The following is a 26,287-nucleotide window of genomic DNA, read 5'->3' on the forward strand; positions in this document are numbered from 1 at the left end:
ATTTGTTTGATCTTCTTAGGAATTAAAACATAAGCTGATAGCAACAGCCTTTAATTCCTAGATATGTAGCCATTAACACTACATATAGTCGCCATTACGTGACGTTACACTGGAAATATAGACAAAAAGGCTGTGTCTCAATTCAGGGTCTGCATCCTTCAAAGGACCAGCCCACCCCGCTGACGTGGGCTGGGTCCTCCGTCAGCCGGGTAGACCGGATGTTAACGGCTGTGAATTTGGACAGGCCTAGCCTTCATGAATTCCCACCTCTCCCTCGGCGAACGTTCCGTCGCCTAGCAACCGTGGAACCGCTGAGCAGAAGGGAGAAGGAACTTTAAACGATGGAGCTCGAAGTTTTATTTAGCTTTTTAATCATTTCCTTGACTGTTGGAGAGCTAATTCGGAGAAAATACTTTCGACAAGCTGAGCCTGAGCAAAGATGTGATAATAGTTTTTAATACTTAAGGGTCTTAATTTGACCAAAACCGATTTATCACCTTTTAAGACTTTAAGACCCAGCAAGATACCCTCTAGTAAATAATTCTCATTTGTAAACCAAAATAAAATTCAAGAGTTCATTCAGGCGTATTCGTCGACCGCATTTGAAGGAGTCTTCGAATTGGGACAGGCCTAGTCGCGGCGCTGTGACGTAACCAGCTGACGAATCCGGCCGACGTAGGATGCAGACCCTGAATTGAGACACAGCCACAGATAGCGTCTGATGTGGGTTTCCGATAACAATAAACCACATTACACAGATTAGCTCAGTATTTAGCATGAATAAAGCCACATTTTATTTAATCCAATTACAACCATGCATATAAGTTATAAGTGTTCACAGCCTAATTATTAACCACATTATTAACTATTAATTATGGTAGTCTCATTGTAAAGTGGTACCCTGGCCCTTATCAACTCGCATGGATGTTATTTTCTTTTCTAATAATACAGAAAAGCAGAAACTTTATGAAAGTGTTTTGTGTTGGAGGTCAGAATTCATTTCTCTCTATTTAAAAACTTCAAAGTAAAGTTATTATAAAGACAAATGCAGAGCCTTTCACAGATAAAATAACACTACATTTACTGAAAACAGGTTTAATGGTCTTTAACTTGAAACAGTATCTTTCCAAACATGCATTTGCTAATTCCACTTACTCTGGAGGTCACGTTGATTTTTCTGTCTTTCTTTAGTTTAAGGTCTGCATAAATCTGCATTAAATCCCCACGTTGTTCTCAGTGGAAAAAGCATCAAACAGAGGACACTAATCAAAACCATGTCTTCGGATTTCTGCACCGCAATCAAAGAGATGTCGAAAAGTGGCTATGCTAAAGATGAAAGCAGAGGAACGGAGGAGCGTGGAGGTTAGTAATGTAATGGAGGGATGTCTGCCATCCGAGACAACCAGGTGAGACTACAGCAGCGAGTCGGTGCCTTAATCAGACCAAATGACTGCTTCGACAAAAGCTCATTAATGTCTCTGCTCAGAGTCACTCCTGCTGGGCTTCTAGCAGGTCGGAATGACCATCTGGCTTCATCTGATGGTTTCCATTTATGTCCTCTCAGTTCCCAGTCAACTTATCCAGGTTTAAAAGGAAAAGTCACAAGATGGAATTTGTAATTAAACTTTTTTTAAACCTTACATCATAGAGTACATGTAGGTAAAATATTTTCATGTTCCTTAGATTTCATTTAGGTGTTAGGTGGAAGTCACAACCAACTGAATATGTCCTCCTAAGAAACAGATATTGATAGGCTTAAGGCTAGTCACAGCATAACCACATGACCCAAACCAAAGAAGAATACTCTCCTCCTACAGCAAACAATCTGTTACTGGTTATTTTATAAACATTTCCATTACTATCAAGTTGCTTTTTGCTTTGTGTAGCAGGATGAGGTCATCTGCTCCTGATTTTAATAAATAACACCTGACCCCGCCAGTCACCAGTAGGGGAGCTGTGGGTATAAAAAGCAGACTCAGGCGGTGTTTCCTCCCTTGTTTACGGAAGTAGCTGCGCTACGAAACAGTAGCTGTATTTTGGAACAGTGGCAGCGTAAGCTGGATGTGTGTGGATCGCGACAGAGGCGACATTTGGAAGCCTGACGAAAGCTGTAACGTTACTGCGTGCTGTTGGAAAAGAAGCGTGCTTGCCTTCTAGGACCCGAGGTGTTGTGGTGCTACGACAAAGTGTTTTGAGTCGCTGCTGTGACACCCCTCCTCTCTCTCCCTCAACAACCGAGGAGCGGTTCGACAGAGCGGACCGACCTATCGGGAGCTGTTTTTGGCCGCCGCTCACTCAGAGCATAACCGAGCATTTTAATCAGTGCTGGTCCTCCTCCGCCAGACGTTCTCCCACCCAGCGTGTTGGTTGGAGTGGAAAGGGAGACCTTTCTCCCCTCTGACGCACGAGGATTTTGGAGCACTATTGTACATTTTAACAGAGTTTATTTTATTGTGGTTTTTAACTTTTATTTGTTTTGTCCAGGCTGGAGCCAAGGGTGGTGGCGGTGGTTCTTCCGTGTGCGAGTTGGTGTGGGCCCCCCTTCACATCTGTGTGACTGTTCACTGGTGCTTTGGGTGACTTTAGTTTGTGTTGTTGCTAGAACCTCCAGTGGGTCCACCTTACCTTGGTAAGCTCCAGCCTGGTAACACCAATTATTTTCTTTTCCTTGGTTTAATTCCCCCTTTCTATTTTTAAATTAGTAGTTTTAATTGCTGTCCTTTTAACAAAACACAAAATAAAATTTTACTGTACTTTTACTTTTACTTGAGTACGTTTTTAAAAAAGAATTGTAATTCGCTACATTTTAAATCATATCCGTTACTGAGTAAAAATAAATTGTAGGCTTAATAAATTAAAAATATTACGTGTAGCAGCATCGGAACAGAAAGAGACACCTGCATGAGCGCTGCGTCTAAACCGGGGGGGGTTTACACCTGATAATGAGGACAAACAGCCATTTTTACTGCAGTTTAGCTCCAAAACATCAGTTCAGGCCCTGTGATCCACTCGCTGTTTACCTCCTCTCTCCCTCCTCTCCTGTGGGTTGGAACCCGCACCTTCGCGCACCGGTGTGACGTCATCAGAATTCCGTCATCAGAGTTCCACTCGGTTCGGTAGCCGGACTCGGTTCCGTGTTTGAAATGTGTTTCTCTACCGCTCCGCACGGAAGCGGCAAAATAACGTTTAGCGCTCATAACAAGCGGATTATCAGTGCTCTGCTCATAAAACGGAAGACCTGCAGGCCTCCGTGAGTTAAAACATCCTGATACTGTTCAGGTGTGTAGACAACCTGCTGTTAGTTTAGTATTTTGTCCTAATCCGCTTGCCGTACCTCCGGGTAGGTCTGTGTATGTGTTGAGTGCCATATGTCAATGGTTGGGTGGTATGGTTGGCATTCAGTTAGTGAGTCCATGCATGTAAGTTGTCTGCTGTTCTGCTGGTTAATAAAACCATGTTAACTGAATATACCGCTTCATCATTATCATACCGGTGAACATACAACAAGGTGTAAACATTGTGCTCCATCCGTGTTTGAACTCAGAAGATGCTTCTTGAAGCCACAGATATGTGAAGATTTAGCTTGTTTCTTTATTTTACTCAAGAATAAGAGATTAAAATATTACTAAAGCAGTTCAATGTAGTTAAATTAGTCATTCAAAAGATTCTAAAATGCTGCAGTGTGTGTGTGTGTGTGTGTGTGCGTGCGTGCGTGCGTGCGTGCGTGTGTGTGTGTGTGTGTGTGTGTGTGTGTGTGTGTGGGTGTGTGTGTGTGTGTTACACATATAGGACTGCATGAGACAGAGTGGTTTCATCAAATCCATGCATCCTATATCTTGGCTGAAGTAATGGCTCAGGAAAATAACTTGTATTTCATAAACAATGACGTCTCTGCAGTGTTAATGATAATGGTTTCTCTTATATTGGACCGATCTTTGGTCTGGGAGGCGTAACATATCATGATGCAAGCCTTTTAAAACATGTTAAAGTGTTACAAGAGGAGATAAATGCATAAATTTAAAGTTCATGTTTGGAGACCAACCTTCACAGTTTGGAGGCTCACGCTGGTGAGGAGACACCATTAGTTCTAGTAACACCTGGGCTCCCAAGGCCTGTTCTGACAGGATGGACGTTACGGGACCCTTAAGGATTCCAGTTGGACGATTAGAGGATTATTTAGGAGGATTGGAATGAACAAACTGATTTCAGTGGTGAAGGGTTAAAGGTATTGGCTCGGCATTAAAATTGTAGAAATGCAAAATAACTACACTTTACCATCTATATAAGCATTTACTGGGTTCAGTTTTTTATTTTCTTAAGGACTTTTGTCATAAATCATTACAGAAAATCCAAATCCTCTCCTCCAGACAGTGAAGAACTGTGTGTCGCATACGTCACTCCAGCAGGTAAAACAAGCTAGCTGCTGATGCTAGTATTGTGGATCACTGTTATTTGTTTACTTTCATGCTCCTAATTAGTCAAAGTCATTTTATTGTCATTTCCACCACATGTGCAAGACATACAGAGAAACGAAATTGAGTTTCAGTACACACAATTCAGAGATCAGACATACATGGGCAAGACACATGACAAGAATTGGTGACTGCGGTCATTCGCAACATGAGTCGCGCTACCTTAATAGATGAAAAGGAATTACAGGAGGGAAAAAACAGGCATATCATTGTTACACCCGACAGGGCGTAGCTGTACTATGCAAAAAAAAAAAAAAAAACACCTCAGACATATAAGCACGAATTGCAACATTCACAACATGAGACACCATTGGGGGGGGGGGGGCCTGGGATCCTGTTTTTTTCAGGGCTAGCAGCCACTCAGCGCTCAGCCAGCTGTGTCCACAGGAGGGAGAGAGATCTCGGGAGGGGCGCAGAGCACATTCCTGCAGGTTGATGACCTGGCTGTGAAGTCCCCAATCTGAAGGCGGGGGGGACGGGGGGGGGGGGGGGGGGACGGGTTCCACAGCATCTGTCTGCATTCCTTCCTTCATGGGGGATGATTTGTTTGCAGCTTCAAGGCTGCCTTGGCGTCAGATAAGGACAACAAGACTGTGTTTGGGTCAGGCAGAGATAACTTTCCCCTCTGCCTTCAGTCTGTAACTGGTCATTCCAGTCCTCCAGTGAAGCCAATTCGGGTTATTAAACATCTCCACACCGTCCGGTGACTCTCTCCGAGATGACATCCATTTTGCACACTAACACCGGTAACGCAGCTAAGACATTGTCCAGCTTGTGATTCACCTCGAGTAACTTCCCAGTCTGTGAGGTCTCCACCCGGACGGGGCCGTCCATGGTTGCGGGTCGCCCTCCAATCGCTCCCGTCATCCCAATTTTTCGGAAAACCAGATATCCTCCCACTCTAATCTGAAGAAATCCAGTGATCATCAGGCCAAATATCTACACATCTTCGACGTCCTCAATGGACAGCTAGAGAGACAGATGACATTCCACTCCTTCCAGGAATCGAGCATATATCCCGCTGCGTGTGTCCCGTGAAGGCATGAGCGAGCCCCCTCCTCCGTTCTCATCGTAGAAAAAATCTTATCAATTGCGTTGAATGACCAATTAATTAAATCCATTTCTGAAAAATAGTGATTTCCAGAGGTAATGCAGAGAAGCGCTCTGTAGGCAGACAGGACAAAAGAGCCTTGGGAAAAAAGATAAGGGAGCAAAGCAGAAGCGACTGTGCTCTGTGAGTGCAAGGAATATTACGTAAAATTGCATTTACAGCTGCAGCAAAAGGTCTGAGCCCTAACGGGCTCGACACGCGCGAGGCAACATCGCCTCTCCTCCATTCATTTTCAATGAGACATGCGCGACAAAGCGATAATCGCGGGTCTCCCTCCTACTAAGCGAAACGCGAAAAACGTGCGTGTGAAATTTAGCGCTCGTGCACATGTCGTGCACAGGCGACCCAATGACGCAATCCCAGAAAGTTGAAACATTTTCAACTTTTCATCGCCGTCGCTCGGACGAGGACCAATCAATGGAGGTTTCATTCACTGACCAATGAGCGGACAGGATGCTCCGTACACCTCCGAGCAAACATGAAGGAGAAGTTGATTATTATTATGTTTTATAGTAAAATCAGAAGTTAGATTTCACATAACTAGCAGCACCTTGTGAAACATCATATCTACCACTTTATTTACTCTGAACCGCTTAAATAACCTTAATTCCCTCCAACCTGACGCAGCCAAACAAAACAACAGAAGTTTCAATTTCGCCATGGAACAGAACGCGTAGACGGCTTTGCCGCTGCCGCAGGTCGCCTCCCGTGTGTCAAGGTAATAAAAGCGACAGCGACAAATTTAGCTGATCCCGGTCGTTTATCGCCTCCCATGTGTCGAGCCCCTAAGAGGTCTCATCTAAAATAATAACCTACATCTATAAGTCCATCTAGAACTGCACCGCTACTTCTGGACTCTTGACGAGTCCCGTTAGCATGACTGCAGCAAAACTGCTAACCGTGTTCGCTCCGGTAAGGAAAGAACAAGTCCTTTGGGAAAGCTACCACACACACACACACACACACACACACACACACACACACACACACACACACACACACACACACACATATAATCTAAAAGATGATCTCTATATTTCAACATTAAAACCTCCATGACATCCTGGATTGGTGCAAACAACGAGTTGAACTAAGGAGTTACTCCAGCATCAGGAAGATTTATTCTGGTAAATTGTTGGTTAAATATTTTCCAGAGTTATATCAATAAATACACACAGCAGTAAAACTGTAGATTACTGAACTATATTGGGACACATGATGGAGCTAAGACCAGCTGAGAACTCGTCGGCTTAGAGCTCCCAGTGGAGCACAGAAATAAAATATTTAAGAAAAGTAAACAACCTGTACCGATTTTGGTTCTGAAGATGAACAGAATCCTTCTCTATGTCCAAATCGGGTCGCAGGTCTTCTGAGTCAAACGGTCTAAAACATGTCTGCACCTCTGGTAGTGATATCCAGCTGGCAGGGTCGGAGTTCAGTTGAACTTCTCCGGTAATCCAATATCCGTCCTCGTCGCCGTATCCCAGAGAAAAAACAAATCTGATGGACCAGTAGAGGCTTCAGAAGCTACATCTGATTGATGACACAATGTTCTCTGCTATAATGCTAACGCAGAAACACCGGAGTCAGGCGTTGTTTACTACAGCTGTTTCAGCAGAGCTCCATGTGAAATGTCACCAGCTGCCCAGGGCTTAGACCGGAAGTTAGTTTCTGTTTTTCCCTCGCCGGTCACATACATCAGATTTTCTTACAATTCCAGCCGTCAAAATCCAAAAACCTTTTTCATCTGAGATTTTAATACACATTTACACATGCTGTTCAAACGAATTTTGCCTCTGGCCGATATCTTTAAATGAGTGAGTGACCCCACTACCAAGGATGAACTCTGCTAACTTTAAAAATCAGCTGCTCTAAATAAGCAAGAAGGTCAGAGAGGAGCTCTAGGACAGACATGGATAAAGGAACTGTAATGTGGAGGTAAAGTAGGGCAGGGCCAACGTTAGCAGCTGTCATACGGTCCATCTGAAATGTTTGACTTTTATTTAGCTTGTTATGTGACAGGTTAGAGCACAGTCTCATGTTAGAGTTTTGTCATGAGAACATTGAGATACCTCACATGCTGATGGCATCTAAAAATTAACATTTTTTTTCAAAATAAAGAATAATTTTAATCACAGTTGAAACGTACAATCCTAGAAAAACCTCGTCCAATCAATGTGCACGTCCTGTTCTCACTGATCCTTCCATCAAACTGTGTGTGTGTCCGTGTGTGTGCGTGCACAAGCGTGTTGTGAACTGGTGCTGTGGTTTTGCACTGATGTAGCCATCTTTACACTGACAAAAATGTAACTAAGTAACTTTTACTTTGAGTACATTTTATTTACGATACTTTTTACTTTTACTTGAGTAAAAATTTAGGCAAGTACTTTTACTTGTACTTGAGTAAAAAATTACCAAAGTACTGGTACTCGTACTTAAGTACGAAATTTTAGTACTCTTTCCACCGCTGGTGTTAATAACAGTGCTCCTCTTCAGTGGACGAGTTTTTTATGTGCACACCTCAGCAAGCTAACGTCCTGACCGAGGCCATCGTGAGTGTGTTGGTCACTAGACTGCTGTCCATGGTCGATATCAAGGTTTCAGAGATGATCAAGCAGCTCAACCCAGGTTACCACGACAACCACAGACATATATATGATGACAACTATCTACCAGGCTGTGTGTGTGTGTGTGTGTGTGTGTGTGTGTGTGTGTGTGTGTGTGTGTGTGTGTGTGTGTGTGTGTGTGTGTGTGTGTGTTAGTTTCTCTCTGGACAGTAATAACGGTTAATAAATAAACATTAGAATATAATAATGATAAAATTAAAAGGTTGCTGACTGAACAATCAAGAAACTAATATTTTTAAAGCATAAAGCATTTTTTGTGTTAAATCTTAACCAACTTTATTTGATTTAACAGATGTTGATTATATTGTGTGTGTGAAACAAAGGCATGTCACGTGACTTGAGTGGTGACTTCACATGAACTGTGCGTGCGCTGGAATGCTCTTTAAGTTGAGCATGCTCAATAAACAGTCTGTGTTTTCCCTGCCTCAGACCAAAAGGAGAAAGATGGCGATCTGTGTTTTCCCCGCCGGTGATTATTAGCGGCTACACGGTTCAGCTAACCACTTTGGGAGCAGGTATCACGCTGAAAGATGTCTAACGTAACAACAGAAATATTAATCTGGTAAATAAACTAACTTTAATATCTTTTATCTTTATGCTAAAGCAGACCCTCAGAGCTGTTGATGGTCCCTGACTGCTGACGTGTGGACCAGCCGTGCTACAGAGGCGTACCTTGGTGTGTCCTGCTATTTCCTGAGTTAAGATTGGAAGATGAAGCGCTTCAACCTTGCCACCATGCCTCTTATGAACACAAGTTTTTGTTGGTTTTAGGTGCCTACCTCCATTTGACTGTAGCATTTGTATCAACAGGTTATGAAGTTAATTAAAGTTGTTTGATAAGCTATCATCTTGTCTTTATTATTAGATGGCCCATAGCTGATCACACCTCAGACTGGAAGCTAATGATCAGAGCATCCTGGAGCAATAAGCTAAACTTTTATAAATGACACGATTGGTCGACTACTAAAATAGTCGTTTGTGGCAGCCCTAAAAATGTTGCAGTGAAAAGAGGTGGAGAAAAAAATCAAAATACCAAACAAAATGGCCAGGGGTGCACGTCACATATTTTCTACTATTTATAACATATTTTTCAAAAATTATTTATCGATCAATATAAAAAAATGTTATCGACATACTTTTTTTATATCGTCCAGCCCTACTAACTAGTATTGTTTTCCGTTTTTTTATTTGAATATATCTGAAATGTGAAAGTCATGGTTATAGAACAGCATTCATAAGAGCCACTAGCACCTGGAATGTGGCCCAAATCTGACTAGCAGTTAACCTATCAATCCTGTCAGAACTAACCTCAAAATTTTCTAACTGAAGTTTATCACCCATAGTGTGTTAACATAACTTTCTACAGAACCCCACTACCAATGCTCTGAACCAATCCTCTCCAACCATGAAAAAAAAACATTATCGATTGTTATGATTCGAAAATCATTTTGTAATACATTTACATTTTATTCACTGCTCACTTTTGGTAAAAAGCATCAGGGTTGAATTAAATTAAAATTTAGTTTTAGTTTAACTTCAAATGACAACAATAACATTGTAACTGACAAAAAAGTGGCTCCGGTAGCAGCTCTTCTCTGCTTTTATAGCAGCACTGTCTGTCCATTTTTCAACTGACGCAGTAGTAATTAAGCTATAATTATAGTTATTGTCTTAAATCTTCCTGAGTGTTACCAAACAGTTCACTTGTTACTCTTCCTAAACAGGCCCAAATATGTTTATTGCGTTTTTTCCATCTGCTGAACCAAATCAGTGTCTGCAGTCTCATTAAAATGTGAACTCTAGGTTTTGTTTCTCAAGTGTTTAACCCTCTGGAGGCAGGCGTTGCAGATTAGCAACGTTAAAACCTACCTACCTGGTTATTCCACATACGTATTTCATCAGCATTTTTAAACTCAGAGGTTCCCCTGAATGACTTAAGTTAGAGCCTGAGAGGGTTAATTAATTTATTTTTCTTTTACATAGCTGAGAAGCTTTAAACTGTAAAGTATTTATCAGGACAATATTTAACTTTGTTTCCAATTAGCAAATTTTAGATTTTGGTACTTTTCCCTTTTCCAAGATAAAATAAATCTATAAGCACCCCAGAAACTCAACGGAGACATCTGTGATAAAGCTAAACACCTGGAACAATAAACCTGTAGCTGAATCTGCATGAGTCCAGGACCAAACCTAGCCTAGTGAACTAGACCAAATTCTTGCTTTGCAAAGTTTGGTCTAGGCATGCTCCATTGGAACCTCAGCAGCTCCTACCAGGACTCTGGCTAGCCAATCACAGCTCTCTAGAGGGGTTTCAAACACATAAAGAGCTGTGATTGGTCCATAATGGTGGGCCAATCATGGTGCTCTATCTGCTTAGTGAACAAATCACAGAGCTTTATCCGCTTTGTGGGCCAATCAGGGCACTCTATATGCCTGGTGGGTGGGATGATGCAACAGAGTGAAACAAGAGTATGTCGCATTCATTGTCCAGTGGAATGCGGAGATCATTTGAAAGACAAAGGTAGAACCTGCCTCACAACCGAGAGCTGTCAATGGAGTGTGGCCAGACTAAATAATACATTTATTTAGTCTGGCTTGCCAGGCTAGACCAAACCATGACTGAACCCTGTATTTCCTCGCTGGTGTAATAACTTTTCCTTCCTCTTCCTGGTGGAAACCTTGACATCGGCTGTGACACATCGACCAACTTCTCAGCAGGTTAGTGTCCGGCTTCAACGCCGCAACATCAGAACACGTCAAATCTCAGAAGGAATAGGCTCGCTAGCTTTGGTGTCCAAAGGTCAGGGCTATATGAGCTCTATGCTGTGAACCACTCAGATCAGTAAACAGCATCTACATCTCTGCCTGAGGAGCTTGTCTGCAAGGTCTGCCAAGCTCACTGTTTACTATGAAGATGTGTGTGTGTGTGTGTGTGTGTGTGTGTGTGTGTGTGTGTGTGTGTGTGCGTGCGTGCGTGCGTGCGTGCGTGCGTGTGTGTGTGTGTGTGTGTGTGTGTGTGTGTGTGTGTGTGTGTGTGTGTGTGTGTGTGTGTGTGTGTGTGTGTGTGCGTGTGTGATCACAGCCCTGTGATCAGGAGTGAAAGGACCCCGTCGGCAGCAGGCTGGAGGATTCCTTCTCACCGGTGCACCATATTGGTCTTGAGTTAATCAGTCTGTCAGTTCTTCTGCTCGACTTCCCACAATTCCTGAGACAGTTTAGATTTACTGAGTGAAAGGAGGCTCTACATTTAAGAATGGGATATGTGTGCAATTCAAAATGCTTCAGTAGTTTCCTAAGTGGTAAAAGCACACCAGCCACAAGCTAAAGGCTGAGAAATGTTTCTATGCAGCTGCAGAGTGAAGCTAAAAAAATAAACCAAAGCATCAGAAGCATCAGTCACATAGCTTACTGATCCTTTCATCGTATTCATGTCTAAGGGGGGTGCTGACATTCACAATTAACGCTTCAGCTGCAGGAGCATGGAGAGGAGAAACGATACATCTAGGTTGTATCAAGCCTAACTGATTTTATGGTGAAACAAACAAACTAGGTTAAAAAAGCACAGACTGGCTGATGAAAACAGTTATTAGCTGCAACCCTGTAGATAAACACCAACTTGAGCTGATTTCATAGCCCTGTCAGGTTAAATGTTTCTAAATGTTTGCATTTAAAATCACATTCAGCACCAGCGAGTCACGGTGGAAATTGATTTAATTCATCTGAAGTTTACCTCCTGTGTTCACACATTCATCCTCAAATCTGCACCTCCAGCTTTTCTTGATAAACGAGGAAGCAGTAAAGTAAAACATGTTTCTACATTTAGTAACAATGAATGGATGGATGGACAATACCGCTTTGGAGTATTGTTACTAAATATAAACTCTTCCGCTTATCTGGGGTCGAGTCGCAGGGGCAGCAGCCTAAGCAGGGAGGCCCAGACTTCCCTCTCCCCAGCTATTTGGGCCAGCTCCTTCGGGGGAATCCCAAGGTGTTCCCTGGCCAGGTGAGAGACACCTCCAGCCTGTTACCTTTAGGCCTCCACCCAGTTGGACGTGCCCAGAAAACCTCACCAGGGAGTCGTCCAGGAGGCATCCTGACCAGATACCCGAGCCACCTCAACTGGCTCCTCTCGATGTGGAGGAGCAGCAGGTCTACTCCGAGTCCCTCCTGGATGACCGAGCTTCTCACCCTATCTCTAAGGGAGAGCCCAGCCACTCTGCGGAGAAAACTCATTTCAGCCGCTTGTATCCGCGATCTCGTTGTTTTGGTCACTACCCAAAGCTCATGACCATAGATGAGGGTAGGAACGTAGATCGATGAGAAAATCGAGAGCTTCGCCTTCTGCCTCAGCTCTCTCTTCACCAGGCACGTGCAGAGGGGGGTGCGGAGGGTGCTTGAGACCCTGCCCCTTTTGTCCTAAGTGCCCAAAGTGCCCTTTTTCTGGTCGTTCGTCAGATTTTACCGTACAAAACTGTTATACTGTGATACAAATCGGGCACTAGGACCATGCGGAGGCAGCCGCCTCAAGCTGAAGTCTATTTTTCCTTAGACCCGCCTACAAGCTCACTGATTGGCTCTGCCGCATCATACTAACGTGTGATTGGTTGTCCTTGCTGTCGCTCTACCTTGTAGCCATGGAGACGACAGACCGGTGTTTTCCCTGCGGACAGGAGTCTGCGTTCATCTACCTGTAAGTTTTTTTTCTGCCTGCTTCACGTCAGCTGGATAGATTTTAATACCAGAGCTTTTGTTTACATGCGTTTGAGTCCGTGGTTAGTGTGTGTGGAGCAGAGTCAGGTAGCTGCATGTCTGGAACAGAAAATGCGACATGAGAGAGAGTTCTGAAGTGTTGAAGAAACTCACAAAGAATCATGTTTCTCACTCTAGATTCTCCGGGTCATAACATCTGAAGTCCTAATCGAATAAAAATAATTCAAACGGTTTCTAAAAGTTCATAAAACGAGCTTTCCAACGAGGTATTACATGATGTAATTCATGTTACTCCAAAAATCGCTATTAGAAGGAAACCAACTTTGCAGCGTCACAGAAAGAAACGGTGAGGACCGTGACGGGAGAGCAGAGAACCGAAAGGAGGAGATGATCTGATCATCTTCATCAGCAGCTTTCATAAAGTTATGGAAACGTCACAAATAAAATCCACCTGGTTGGTCAGGTGTCCCAGAAGGCTGTTTCTGTAGATGGTGACATGAGGAGGGACAGATTAAAGTCACACTGGTTTTTATTTGAACACTCAACTGTTTACTAAATGATTCAGCTTCATTCCAGCATTATTTATGCGTACAATAAATATTTATTTAGCTGAAAATAAAATGTTATCTGTGCAGAATTTTATTAGTTGACGTTTTGTAATGAAATGTTTACATTTAAACTTTTATTTGCTTATTGATCTTCATAATGCTGGTAGAAATGTAGCTACAGCTGTGAAGTAGCCCATGAGTGTTATTTTATGATACCTAGTATTTATTTTACTGTATCCCGTTCTCTGGACCCGAGCATAGACCTGTGGTCACAGACAGGCTGCGGTCATTAAACTGGTTAACATGAGGTCAGGGGTCACACTTTTTTCTGAGTGTTTGCAACACAGTTCTGAGTTTAAATACCGGTAGTTCTTCTGACATAGTTTGCTCGTCATTTTGAAGTTCCTGTTTAGTAATAAATGTAAAGAAATTTCAAATCTGTTTTTTTTTTCATTTAAGCTGCAGTTTTACAGACTTTAATAAACATAAACACAAATACAAACCAGACACTGAAAGCTGAGGTTGTTCTGAAAAAAGGAGCAGAGTTACAAATATTTTACACTTTTATTACAATTTTAAAGCCATAAAACAAAAACAAAAAAATACTTGTTATATTTATGGTCATAAGAGGGTTAACCGTGATAAATGTTCCACCTCCCACAAAGAGATGGTAAAAGTGAATGTGAGCATAATTATATATGTTTTATTACTTTATTATGTATTTTTTATTATTGACTATTACTCCAAAGAGTTCAGATGAAGGCAACTGGACTTCTTTGGTTTCTTTAAAACATTTCACTTCTCCTCTGAGGAGCTTTGTCAGTTCTAACTGGAATATGGGAGAGTCAAGCTCATAAGCTGTAGCTGTCTGTTGTTATTTAAAGAGCAGAAACTACTCTGAGTACCCCGCCTCTCTATCTCCTGATGAGTCGTTAGCCTCTATTGATGGTGAGTCATCGTATTGATTAGATGCAGGAAGATGTGACCTAGACTGAAACTGAATGAGATTCAAAAAAAAAGTTCTAATCTTTTAAACAACGCTGTTGGTCCTCTTGGTCCTTGTTCTGGTTTTCTAAAACCCGGTGTTAAAAACCTTGGTGTGTTTTTAGATGGTTCTTTTAATCTTTACAGACAGGTGAGTGCAGTGGTCCAATCAGGTTTTTATCATTTAAGGCAGATAGCAAAGGTGAAGCCATACCTTCCTGCTAATGTCCTCGAACATGTCATCCACCTGTTTGTGTCTTGCCAATTGGACGACTGCAACTCCCTGTATTCTGGCCTGGACCAGTCCTCCCCACACCGACTTCAGCTGGTCCAAAATGCAGCGGCTCGCTTGCTGACTGGAATCGGCAAGCGGGATCACATAACCCCGGTTCTGGCCTCTCTCCATTGGCTTCCTGTCTCTTACAGGATCCGTTTCAAAATTTTACTTTTTGTTTTTAAATCCCTTCATGGTCTGGCCCCAGTTTACATCTCTGAGCTGCTGTCTGCTTACGTCCCTGCCAGAACCATGAGGTCCAGCTCTCAAGCTCTTTTAACAGTTCCAAAAACCCGCCACAAGACTCGCGGCAACAGAGCGTTCTCTGTGGTTGGTCCCAAACTGTGGAACAAGCTACCTCTCAACCTCAGGACCACACAGAATCTAGAGCATTTTAAATCCCTTCTTAAGACGCAATTTTTTGATTTGGCTTTTAATGCAGGCTGACTTGAGCATCTTAATAGTTTTAACAGTTTTTATCACAGATTGTGAGTGTTGTGTGCTCATCTTATTTTAGGTTTTTATTGTTGATTTGTTGTATCTTGAGTTGTTTTACCTTGTACAGCGCTTTGGTGTAGCTTTGCTGCTGTAAATGTGCTCTGTAAGTAAAATTGACCTTGACCTTGACCAAAGCTGCATTATTGGTACTGGAAAGGTGAAATCTAAGCCCCGCCCCTATTTAAAGTGGGGTTTTCACGTTTTGACATAGATAGCTTATTTTACTCCTCTCTCAAATCATCTATCTTCTCTGTCCAGAATGTGGACTTTGTCATCTTCGAAGGTGTGTCCCTTGTCCTTCAGGTGAAGGTGGACTGCAGAGTTCTGACCTGAAGAGGTGGCTCTCCTGTGTTGTGTTATGTTCTTGTGTAATCGTTGTTTAGTTTCTCTAATGTAAACATCTGGAAAGTGCTCCTACACTGGACTGCATAAACGACCCCACTGAGCTTCTGTTTGGGTGTTTTGTCTTCTGGATGGACCAGGTTCTGTCTGAGGGTGTTGTTGGGTTTAAAGTTTACCGGGATGTTGTGTTTGGAGAAGATTCTTCTAAGTTTCTCTGAGACTCCTGCCACGTATGTGATGATGGTGCCTTTGTGTAAAGGGTGTTGTTGTTAGGTTGGTAGCAGAGCTCTCATGTTTAGTGTTAAGTTCAGTGAGAACATGGAATGGGATCAAGAATTTTCTACTGACAGGAAAAAGATCTCAGCTAACATAGCTGTAGATCACACTGGATAAGTCTCTGTGGTTGCATTTATTTTACATTTATTTTACTACCTCTTACTAGAGCTGTCTTTAGTAAGCACAAAATATCTTTGGTTGTACACCTGTGCAATAGCAATAAAGTATCTTGATTTCTGTTAAATGTACTTCCTGAATGAGTGACCTTTTCAGGCTAAAATAACAAAATGACAAATACAGACAGAAGGACGACTTCTTTCTTCTTTTATAATGCGTTGCATCACCACCTGTATCAGAACAGGACTCAGTATTGGAAGATAATCAAACAACTTGGACTCGGATCAGGGGCAAAAATGTGGTTGTAACATCGCTAGATATAAGTCAGCTATATAAACTAAAACTATTATTTATGAACTAACATTAACACTAATGACACTAATTTATATATTTTTATTATGTTGTTTGAACCCAAGGGTCTCATTATCTGAATTTTCTAACTTGTTGGATTGCTCTATAAGCAGTGTTGGGCAAGTTACTTCAAAACTGTAATGCATTATTTATTACTTGTTACCCTCATTTTAAAGTAATTAATTACATTACAATATTACTGATTTTAAAATGTAAGGTATTACACTACTTTTGCATTACTCAAAGTAACTTTCACCAAAACAACTTCAGTATGAATCTGGTCATGTGACGCTCAGTGAGCTCATGACATATATGTGGAAGGTGATGTGGTGTCTGAGCTAGGATTGCTGTTAAAAACAGTCAGATATAATAACAGTGCTTTAAAATGATTGTTTATTAAATAAAAGCAACAACAATCTTTACTCTCAGCATGCTGCCATCTTATATTAACTGAGCAGGGAGTGAGGTGGTGGGGGCTCCAAGCCTATATTTGCCTTGGTCCCCAAATGCCTTGATACGGCCCTGGATGTGGGACTGACTTCTGGGGTGATCTGATTCTATCACATGTATAAATATTAAATGCTTATATATTATTGCTTTTCACAGGTAAAAATGTGTATTGGGGATAAATCTTGGGGATAAATCTTCCTACTGTTTTTCTTTTCAAGCACTTTGTTTTGTTTTCTTGATTTTATTTGAATAATTTCCGGCCCTTTCTCTCTCTAACCTTCCTGCATGCTGCATGTTTTCTCCGTCTTCCAGAAAAACTGTTTCCTAGATTTCCTACTTTCTAAATAATCAGCCAAAGGGATCTACCAAACGCAACAAACAAAAAAAAAGCTTAACATGCTCCAGCAGCAATGAGTTGAAATCACCGGGGCACAGATTATGAACTCAGCTGAAAAGTACATGAAGTACCAGAGAATATGGGCTGATATAAACGATCGCAAACGAATGACTTTGTTTTGGTGGAGCGATTTTGTGAATATAACAGCGGCCACGCGCAGGTCGCAGCTGGAGTATTTGAGCCATTACCGCTGCGTCCTCTCTGCTCATAGAATGCCCGCAAAGCTGAGTCCATAAATGACGTCATATATGTGGATACTGGATCTTTTTTCAGGCTTCCCGCAATTTGAATTTTTAGGAAACCCACATCTTAATTCTGGGTTTAAAAATGCATTATAATTACTGCGTTACTGACAATTGTACCGAGTAAATATTACCATTTTCTTTCCATGTAATGCCTTACATTACCACATTACAGCAAAAAGCAATGCATTACAGTAATTAATTACTTTTGTACCGCGTTACTCCCAACACTGTCTATAAGTTCCCCTTTTTTACTTTGAGCACCCGCCCCGTCAAAGGTCTCTGCACGGCCCTGCTCTTCACCACGACAGACCGGTACAACGCCTGCATCACTGCAGATGCAGCACCAATCCACCTATCGATCTCACGCTCCAGTTTTCCCTCACTCGTGAACAAGACCCCGAGATACTTGACCTCCTCCACTTGGGGCAGGACCTCATCCCTGACCCATCTGGTAATAATTTCTTCAGAAGGTAAAATTGCGTTATTGTTCTCCTTTATTTCCCAGGAAATGATTGAGTGTAGTTTTGCACCAGGCTGCTGGTAACAACACTTTTCACAACGACATTTCCGAAATCTCTTTTAAACATTTGTGAGAGTCTACGGGTTGATCCAGGCGCTTCTGGGCTTTTTTATCCCTGAGTACAACTTACAAGGCATTCATACCTGCTAGAGATCACTGCCAAGGTATTGAATAAACATGTGAACCAAGCCTTTATAAAAGGCTTCTTTTCTTAGACCTTTAGTGAAAATAACAATTGTTGATTGAAAGATTAAAATCTTTGATAGCAAAAATGTTTTGACAGGAAATAAAAGCAGCAGTAGTCATCGAGTTATCTCCAGCTGATCTGTGGACTTCGCCAAGTCCCTTTTTCCTGACTGACTGGGACAACCCTGCATCGTTGTTTTGTTTGTTTCCTTCTCCTACATGCACCAAGCATCCAGCATCAAGTGAAATGGTAAAACAATCCGACGCGGATTTCTTTGTGACATCAAGGAGGTTGGTTGAATCTTGTGCTGCTTGCAGCACTCGGGTCTCACACGTAACTCTACATGTCATCAGAGCAACAGCACCCTGGTTATTCAGGTGGATGCAGGGCTTTGCTGTGTGAGTATCTTGCTAACTGCTGGAGAACAAGTTATTAAGCAAAGCTAATGCCATCTGCTTATATTCACCATGCAGCGTCTGGATTTACACACCTAAGCTTTTTCTAACTAACAATCACAGGCTTCTGTAAGCCCAGAAAAAAGCTGCTGTGTGTTTTCTTGTGACAACTGGCAGAAACAATCTATCACTTAATGCTTCTGAGACTCAAACTGCCTTCACACCCATTAGAGAAATGCCGCTGCTCTTTGTCCTCTCTCTGCTCCGTCCATTTGCCAAAACTATGCGGTGCTATTAACTGTCAGAAATATGTCTAGCCCGAGCCTACTTTATGTTTGCATGAACAAAAACAGCATTTGGTAGAGCACTGAGATGAGTCACAGCTCACAGGAGGTTCTTCTTTGATAAAAAAGAAGAGAATGAGATAAATTGTCCAGATGGTGTAATTTTAATCCTGAGAGGAGATGTCCACACGCGCTCTGATCCTGAAGTCATTAAGGTCATCACTAGAGCAACTTCACAGTTGGGCTTTTAGGGGCTGAGACAGAAACAGTTGGCTAGAGGTATCAAACTAACAACTTCATTCTTCTGTTCGTGGAACATCTCCATCCAGACTCTCAACGCTAATGTGAACTAGAATGTTTCCTCGAGATATTTTAGGAGAATCCAGAGATCGGCCAAACTTCAGAACTATAAGAGACCATAAGATGCATAAACAAGATAGACAGAAATGTTAAAGCTGCTGACAGTCACCCATTAGGGTTCCCATGGTAACCACCTGTGGCTCATTAGGGTCACTTTGGAAACCACACACCTGTGTCTGTCACTCTAGACAATAGGCCTTCTTTGTGGCCCCCAAACCCCTCAGGCGAACAGGAGGTGTGCTGTCACATAGAGGGCTGGTATAATGAACAGTCAGCAGCAAAGCTGTTTGAGCGACCCTCGGACCACTATAACTGAGGACCCCTGCTCCAGAACATGAAACTAAATGAGAAGCAGACTTGCAGTAAAGCCTCAAACAGCTGATCAGTGGTGTCCCTGGGTGATTTTAATAAAGGGGGCTAGGGCCCCCTCTGGCCACCTCTTGAGGGTGAAGCAGATTTTTTATTATATATATATATATATATATATATATATATATATATATATATATATATATATATATATAATTTTTTTTTCTTTGTTGAAGGAAGTTTTCTGAGTTAAATATAATCAAGCTGTGTTGAAGTCGGGGTGTGAACTCTGCACCCAGAGGGTGTTTGAGAGAAAACTAACGTTCTGTAGCAGAGAGTGACACGGAGGGTGGGAGACAACATCCATGGATCCACGAAGGGCAAGGAAGGCAGAATCCGTGGACAGAAAACTGGTCAAAAGGCTTGGTTAAAACTATTGCTGAAGTCTCTACTGGCATGATAATCTGGCCGGGAGACAGCCTGAAGCGTTGCTTAAAAGGAGGAGCGCACAGGTGAAGCAGGGAGACAATCAGGCAGGGCTCAGGTGAACTGGGTGAAGCTGATTGGCAGAAAGGAAGAAACAAACATGACAGGCATGGCAGAACAAGGTGGAAACATCACAACATTCACGCCATCTTGGTCACGGAAAGTTCAACGTTCTGGGATCCATGCATCCTCGTGTCTCCACTCTGCAGTGAGCTTCAGAGCTCCAAAGGAGCTTCTTCATCCACGTCACCCATGTGTTCTTGTTTGCACAGAAATGTCTCTTAGCAGATGTTAAACAGCTGTATGCATCAGTGATCATGCATCTGACTCTTACTGAGAACCACACCTGCCTTTCTGTTTATTATAGGAACACCCAACTATCACAACAGCTTCTGTTTTGATTCCTGAATAATAAAAATTCCCAGCCTTCCAGATGTGAACAGAAGAACCACCAGCAGCATAGCGCCGCGCGGACAGAGGATTCAAATGGCGATTTCATACAGAACATCTGCATCAACTGCCTCCTTTTTCATCACCAGGGGCGTAAATTCCTGTTTCTCAGCCGAAACGGTCACATTCGGGGATCTGATACAAACTTTTTGGGGAATCGCACAGGCTCAGCTGAGAATAAAGCACTTACAATCACATTCATGAAAGAACCATAACAAAGTCAAACTGTAGCGTTAGTCAGATCAAAATCCTGTCTGCCTTTGCCTTCACGAAGTCAGCACGGAAACTGTTTCTGAACGCTTTCTGACAATGGATCCAAACATTTGAATCTAGGCTACAACCCTCTAATTGCGCTTTGGCAGCAGGGGAAGCGCATCGTGCTCCAGCACCTCAGAATAACCTCACACCCGGAGTTTAAATATTTAGCTGACGTTTTTCCTCCATTTGGAAGAATCATCATTTAAATTATTCCACTAAAGACTCCCGGAATGACGGCTGCACCCCATCAACTGTGAACTGTACGAATAAACCAGAGCGCACGGGGAGTCCCTAATCACATCTGTTCCTCACAAACTGGCCCGCTGCACACCTGGAGTTGGCACACTCACCTGCAGGAGACCGTCAGTTCTACTTTGGTGGCGGGTATCGCAGCAGTGAAGGGGTCTGCGTCCCCGATGCACGCCATGTTCATCGAGATGCTACTCGGTCGATCACAACCCGCCGCTTATCCAGCAGCGCCTTGGCGGTGGCATGAGAGGAGCCGGGAGGGAAGCGGAGAAGGGACCGGAGGAAAGACACGCACGCGCAGAGCGGCTCGTCCTCTGGAAGCGCAGAAACATTAGAGAGAAATGCGGAGACGCGGAGCTGCAGCGCGCTGGAGTCGCGTCTGTGTGCGCCTCCGAGGCTCCGGAGGAGAGAGGGGGGAGGGGCTGGAGGAGGACACACACACACACACATACACACGCGCACACACACGCGCGCACACACCGTCCATCTGCTAGAAGAAATAATTTGTCCTTAAAGGTTTTGGTCTGGGTGCGTAATTAAAGTAGCTTAAAAATAAAGAACAGAGAAAATAGAAATAAAAGTGCTTCGCAACAACACTGGCTGTTGTACAGTGTTGTGTCTGAAAACGCAACAACTGAACAGCAGCCAGTGTTTTCATTCCCAAAGACTGAAGGAGGTGAGAGGGTTGGCTCTCTGATCAACATCCGACACTGTTTCAACGATGTTGTCATAAAAACGTCATGGTGAACTTGCTGCATTTTCACAATGTCTGACCATTTTAAGTGTTTGAGTGGAAAAGTCATAAAATTATTTCCTAATTTCCTGTTGTAGTTTCCTAATCAGCCTCTGTTTAGAGAAAGAGCTACAGTATGGCATCCGTCAGTCCCAAGAAGCTAGCAGAGCAGCTGAAGCTATGTCAAATGTGTACGACTGTTATGTTAAGAGAGCTAGAGTTTTGTAACCTTCAGCAGTTTGAGTAAATGTTTTTTTTACCTTCACACTCATCACCGTTTTCATCACACAATTGTTTAATCAGAAACATTAACTGGACTTCTTTCCAGTTGCCTTCATTTGAACCCTTTGGATTACCATGACCAGCATGACTAAGGACCTTCACCAGCATCCTGCTGGAACTGGCCTCTGAAAGCAAAGGTCATGCTGAACAAAAGTGCTACTTTTTACTGCTGGCAGTGACTTTTAAAGATAAGATTCAAAACCTGACACCACTGCATGGAGCCTGTATCATTTATTGGAGCTGTTTGCTCACCGGTTTACCGTCCGTCACAGGGACGCACTGAAACAGCCAATCACTCTAGAGACCATTTAGAGAGTCTAAATGAGCAAACATGCTTGTTTTTGCTCTGGGTGAGACGACTAGAGTCCCTGGGAAAAGTACACATGCATGGGGAATAAATATGCTAAATGCATGCAGAAAGGCTGCAGCCAGGATTCAAACCTGCAACCTCCTCACTGTCAATTAACAGTGCATTCAACTGCACCAACATGCAGCCTCCATTATTATTATTATTATTATTATTATTATTATTATTATTATTATTATTATTATTATTATTATTGTTGTTGTTGTTGTTGTTGTTGTGGTTGTTATTATTATTGTTGTTGTTGTTGTTATTATTATTATTATTATTATTGTTGTTACAGTAAAATCAGCTCTTATCCCAGTCATGCTCCAGCCCTCCCAGGATGGTGTTTAACGGTTTGATCTGCTCCATGGAAGCTGTTCACTCTACAATATTTATGTTCAAAAGACACATTTTCATATCAGTCATTTTGATAAAAAATATAAACGTATGTAAATGAGATGAGAAATTACCAAGCAGAAGAGAGATGATGGATCCTTTGAGATGCCGAGCATTCACAAACAGTCAGCCAGGCAGAGTTAGAGGTTAGAAGTCGTTCTGGGGGAATTGTAACGTGATAAAAACCAAGCGTGACTTGAATACCACATTAAGCTCTGGAATAATCAAACTGTGAAAGGATTATAGACACCCTTGTTTCTAAATGACAGTGTCCTCGGTGACAGGTAATCTTTCAGTAACAAAGCACAACTAATTACGGATTAAATAGGCCGCAAGTGGATTATTGGTGGCCTCTGGACTCAGATTCATTTCATTTAAATAGATTCTGCTGCTCTCTCAACAGCATCCTGGTAAAAGAAGGGGGAGCGAGGGAGTGGTCAGTGGTGAAGCGGCAGAGCGACAAAAGCAAAACAAACTCAATTAACCAGCCCAGCATGAACCCAGCAGCTAAAAAAGGAAACCGAGTGTCAGCTTCAATTAGTCTGACGAAAGTCCGTCCAGCAGGTCAAGCACCTGCTGGATTTATCAAACAACTGGCCTCTCCACCTGCTGCAGGAATTCAGTCTTCTGGAGTCAAACGGATTGTGCCACAATTTCATTATAACCAAGTGTGTTTGCAAGGCAACTGTTAGGCCTCTCATTACAGAACGTAATTGGCCCTTCTGTTCGATCACACAGCTTCTGTTTTCACTCTCAGATCTACTCTCCTTGTTCTGAATCCATTCACACATTAAAAAACATTTATTTGTCTGCAATATAAGAACCGTGACTCACTGCTAAAGCTGATCCACATCACTGCTGAGTCAGAGCTGATTCTTCTAAAACAACATTCATCGACCAAATTGTTTCAGCAAAAGCTGGAGATCACGGTCTGATGGAGCCAACAGGACCACATCATCTGCAAAAAGCAGAGAGCCCATCTTCAGGCCACCAAAAGCTCGTAAATCCTGTTCACAAATGTAATGAACAGGATCTGTGGCAAAGGGCAGCCTTGGTGGTTCATAGCAAACAGTATCTTGTGTCTGACATACAGAGCCGTGACCAATGGAGACCCTAGAACCCTAGAACCTTCACAATCCAATAAGACCTTCTTCTTCTCAGTCCACCAGTATAAAACGTTAGTTACTGGGCAATCAAGATTCAGACTTTTTGTACTTTGTTCTGTGTGTAACGTCGTAATCCATGATTTTGATGTTTTTTTTACACAGCTTAGTATTTGTTATTACCTTATCTGTTTAGGCTAATAACTCTAGCCTTCATCAGAGTTCGCTGTGTTTGTCTGGAGGCAGCAGAGGACGGTGTCGCCCTCCACTGCTTGCACCCACCTTGCTGATCACACTGTCCATGAGTGATCCACATGGTTTTAAGAGGGACACAGTGCTGGACTGACCATAGGGCATAGCGGGCAACTGCCCGCTGGGCCGACCCTTTCATCTTTTATGGGCCGGTGTCTGTTTTTTTTTTTTTTTTTTTTTTTTTCCTGGCCTCTAGTTGTTGCGGACAACTTGCCTGCGCCGCCCCACGCGACGCCTCGTAAAAGTTGGTGGATTGGCCAATTGGTAATAATACACTGGGCTGGACCAATAGCCAGAGGTCTGATGCACCCGCCAGTTGTTTGTGAATCTCAGTAAACAGACAGACGAGCTTAACAAAATGGAGAACAAAAAACGGAAAGGAGAAGCGGAGAAAATTCGACTAAAAAAGAAACTGGCCCTTCAGGCTGATGCTGGCACATGTGTTAAAATCTCACAGTTGTTTGGTAGTGAAGGTTCAAGTAAAATCAATTTAGGAAGTGATGGAGCCTCAGCCCAGCGACAGGTTGGAGAAGAAAAGAGGGAGGAGGAGGAGAAACCCGAGCCGGTGTTGTGCCATAAATTGACTCGCTGCCAAAAAATGATTAGCCACCGCGGGATCGCGCACGGTTAGGTAATTGCATTTCTAGACAAAATTCCCCAGGATTTCGCCCTAAAACTCAGCATATCTAGCAATATGGACATTCAGAAAGCAAAGATAACCTCTTCCGGGACTTAAACAGATGTTTATCGCGGATATTAGTGTGGCAGTGTTTGTGGCACCCTGCGCGGGAGCACGAGGACGTGCTTGTGGAAAGAGGGAGGAAGATGTGGCAGTGTGAGCATCCACAATGTCCCGATAGATTATGCGCCCTGGCTGCTTGGCTAAGGAGATGTCCCTTTGGCTGACTGGTTAGAGCGTGTGACTTCCACCCGGGAGTCTGGGGATTGAAACCCGCCCGGGCACTCCTTTCTGCACCTTGCCACATTAGTTTTTCCAGTTCGGAAGTTGTTTTAAGTGTTGCTATTTGTCTTAAACGTTCACAATGAGGATATATTAATCCTTTTTGCAATATTTGCGATTGAAAGATGGTTTGTGCCACAAACTTTGTGGTAAGAACTGGCTTTCTTTATGTTACAGCCTTGATACTAAAAAAATAAATAAACAATGTAAAATGGCACCCTGTATTGAATGTAAACGTTGTATAAATGGAAATAAACAATTCTCCAGCGATTTAATTTTTCCCCCTTCCTTTCTTTAGTCCACTTGACATGGAGCCACAGTTAACTAGTTTGGGGCACATTTTTACTTGAAAAAAAGTATTTAAAATGATCAAGCTTTGGCTTTGCAATGACACTGTGTAGGTTGCTATACATTACGTTGCTCTATTTAAAAGTAACAAGATAAAAGCACTTCAGCACATAAAATCAAGATTGTCACTTGCCAAATAGACTACACCCTCCCGTTTACCTATAAGAAATGCCTCAAAATATCTTTAAATTCTTTATTGATGATTTAATTGTAGACAACTAAAATGGCATTTTACTTGCCAAAAAGTGATTGAATCGCTAAGATTTTCATGGAGGCTAAAATTGACCAAATAAGGGTTTTATGTATTATCTGTTGACGTTACCGTACTCATACTGCCTACTGTGTCATCAAAAACACCCCAAAAATGGCAACAAAAAAAAAAAAAAAAAAAGAAGATAATTTCCCTTGCCAATAATTGATTACAGTGTCCTGGTCACCTGTAAAGGGTTACATTTACCTAAATATTACTTTATTTATTATCTCTTGATGTTATTAGTGCCATCACAGGATGCCGGTGTCTTTCACATTCATAAACACCTCAAAAATGGCAACAAATGATCATTTCCCTTGCCAAAAATTGATTACAGTGTCCTGGTCACGTGTAAAGGGTTAAATTGACCTAAATATTACCTTATTTATTATCTCTTGATGTTATTAGTGCCATCACAGGATGCTGGGTGTCTTCCACATTCATAAACACAGAGTCCTGGTCACCCATAAAGGCTTAAATTGGCATAAATATTACTTCATGTATTCTGATGCTGGGTGTGTTCCACAATCATATTCGAATAAACGTGAAAATATTCTGTCCGAATATCTGTTTCTTGTTATAAATATAACAGCTAGAAGGATTTACAGTTAAAATAGGAGAAACACGTGACTCCCCAGGAAGGGTCGTAACACCACTTGCCTCATGCACATAAGTGAACAAAACAAAGCAGCATGGAGACACTCCGTCTCCAA

General features: G+C 42.4%; 1 protein-coding gene across 1 annotated transcript in view; it reads right to left on the minus strand.

Annotated features, from left to right (window-relative positions):
• LOC107374166 (copine-8) overlaps positions 1-21,569 on the minus strand; it is a 255,851-nt gene extending 234,282 nt beyond the window's left edge. Inside the window, exon 1 of the mRNA XM_054733519.2 lies at positions 21,002-21,569. Coding sequence (XP_054589494.1) covers positions 21,002-21,084 — 83 coding nt within the window. The 5' untranslated portion in view covers positions 21,085-21,569. The remainder of the gene's footprint in view (positions 1-21,001) is intronic.
• Positions 21,570-26,287: the final 4,718 nt, after the last annotated feature.

The sequence above is a fragment of the Nothobranchius furzeri genome, chromosome 4 (genome assembly GCF_043380555.1).
Source record: "Nothobranchius furzeri strain GRZ-AD chromosome 4, NfurGRZ-RIMD1, whole genome shotgun sequence".
Classification (NCBI taxonomy): domain Eukaryota; kingdom Metazoa; phylum Chordata; class Actinopteri; order Cyprinodontiformes; family Nothobranchiidae; genus Nothobranchius; species Nothobranchius furzeri.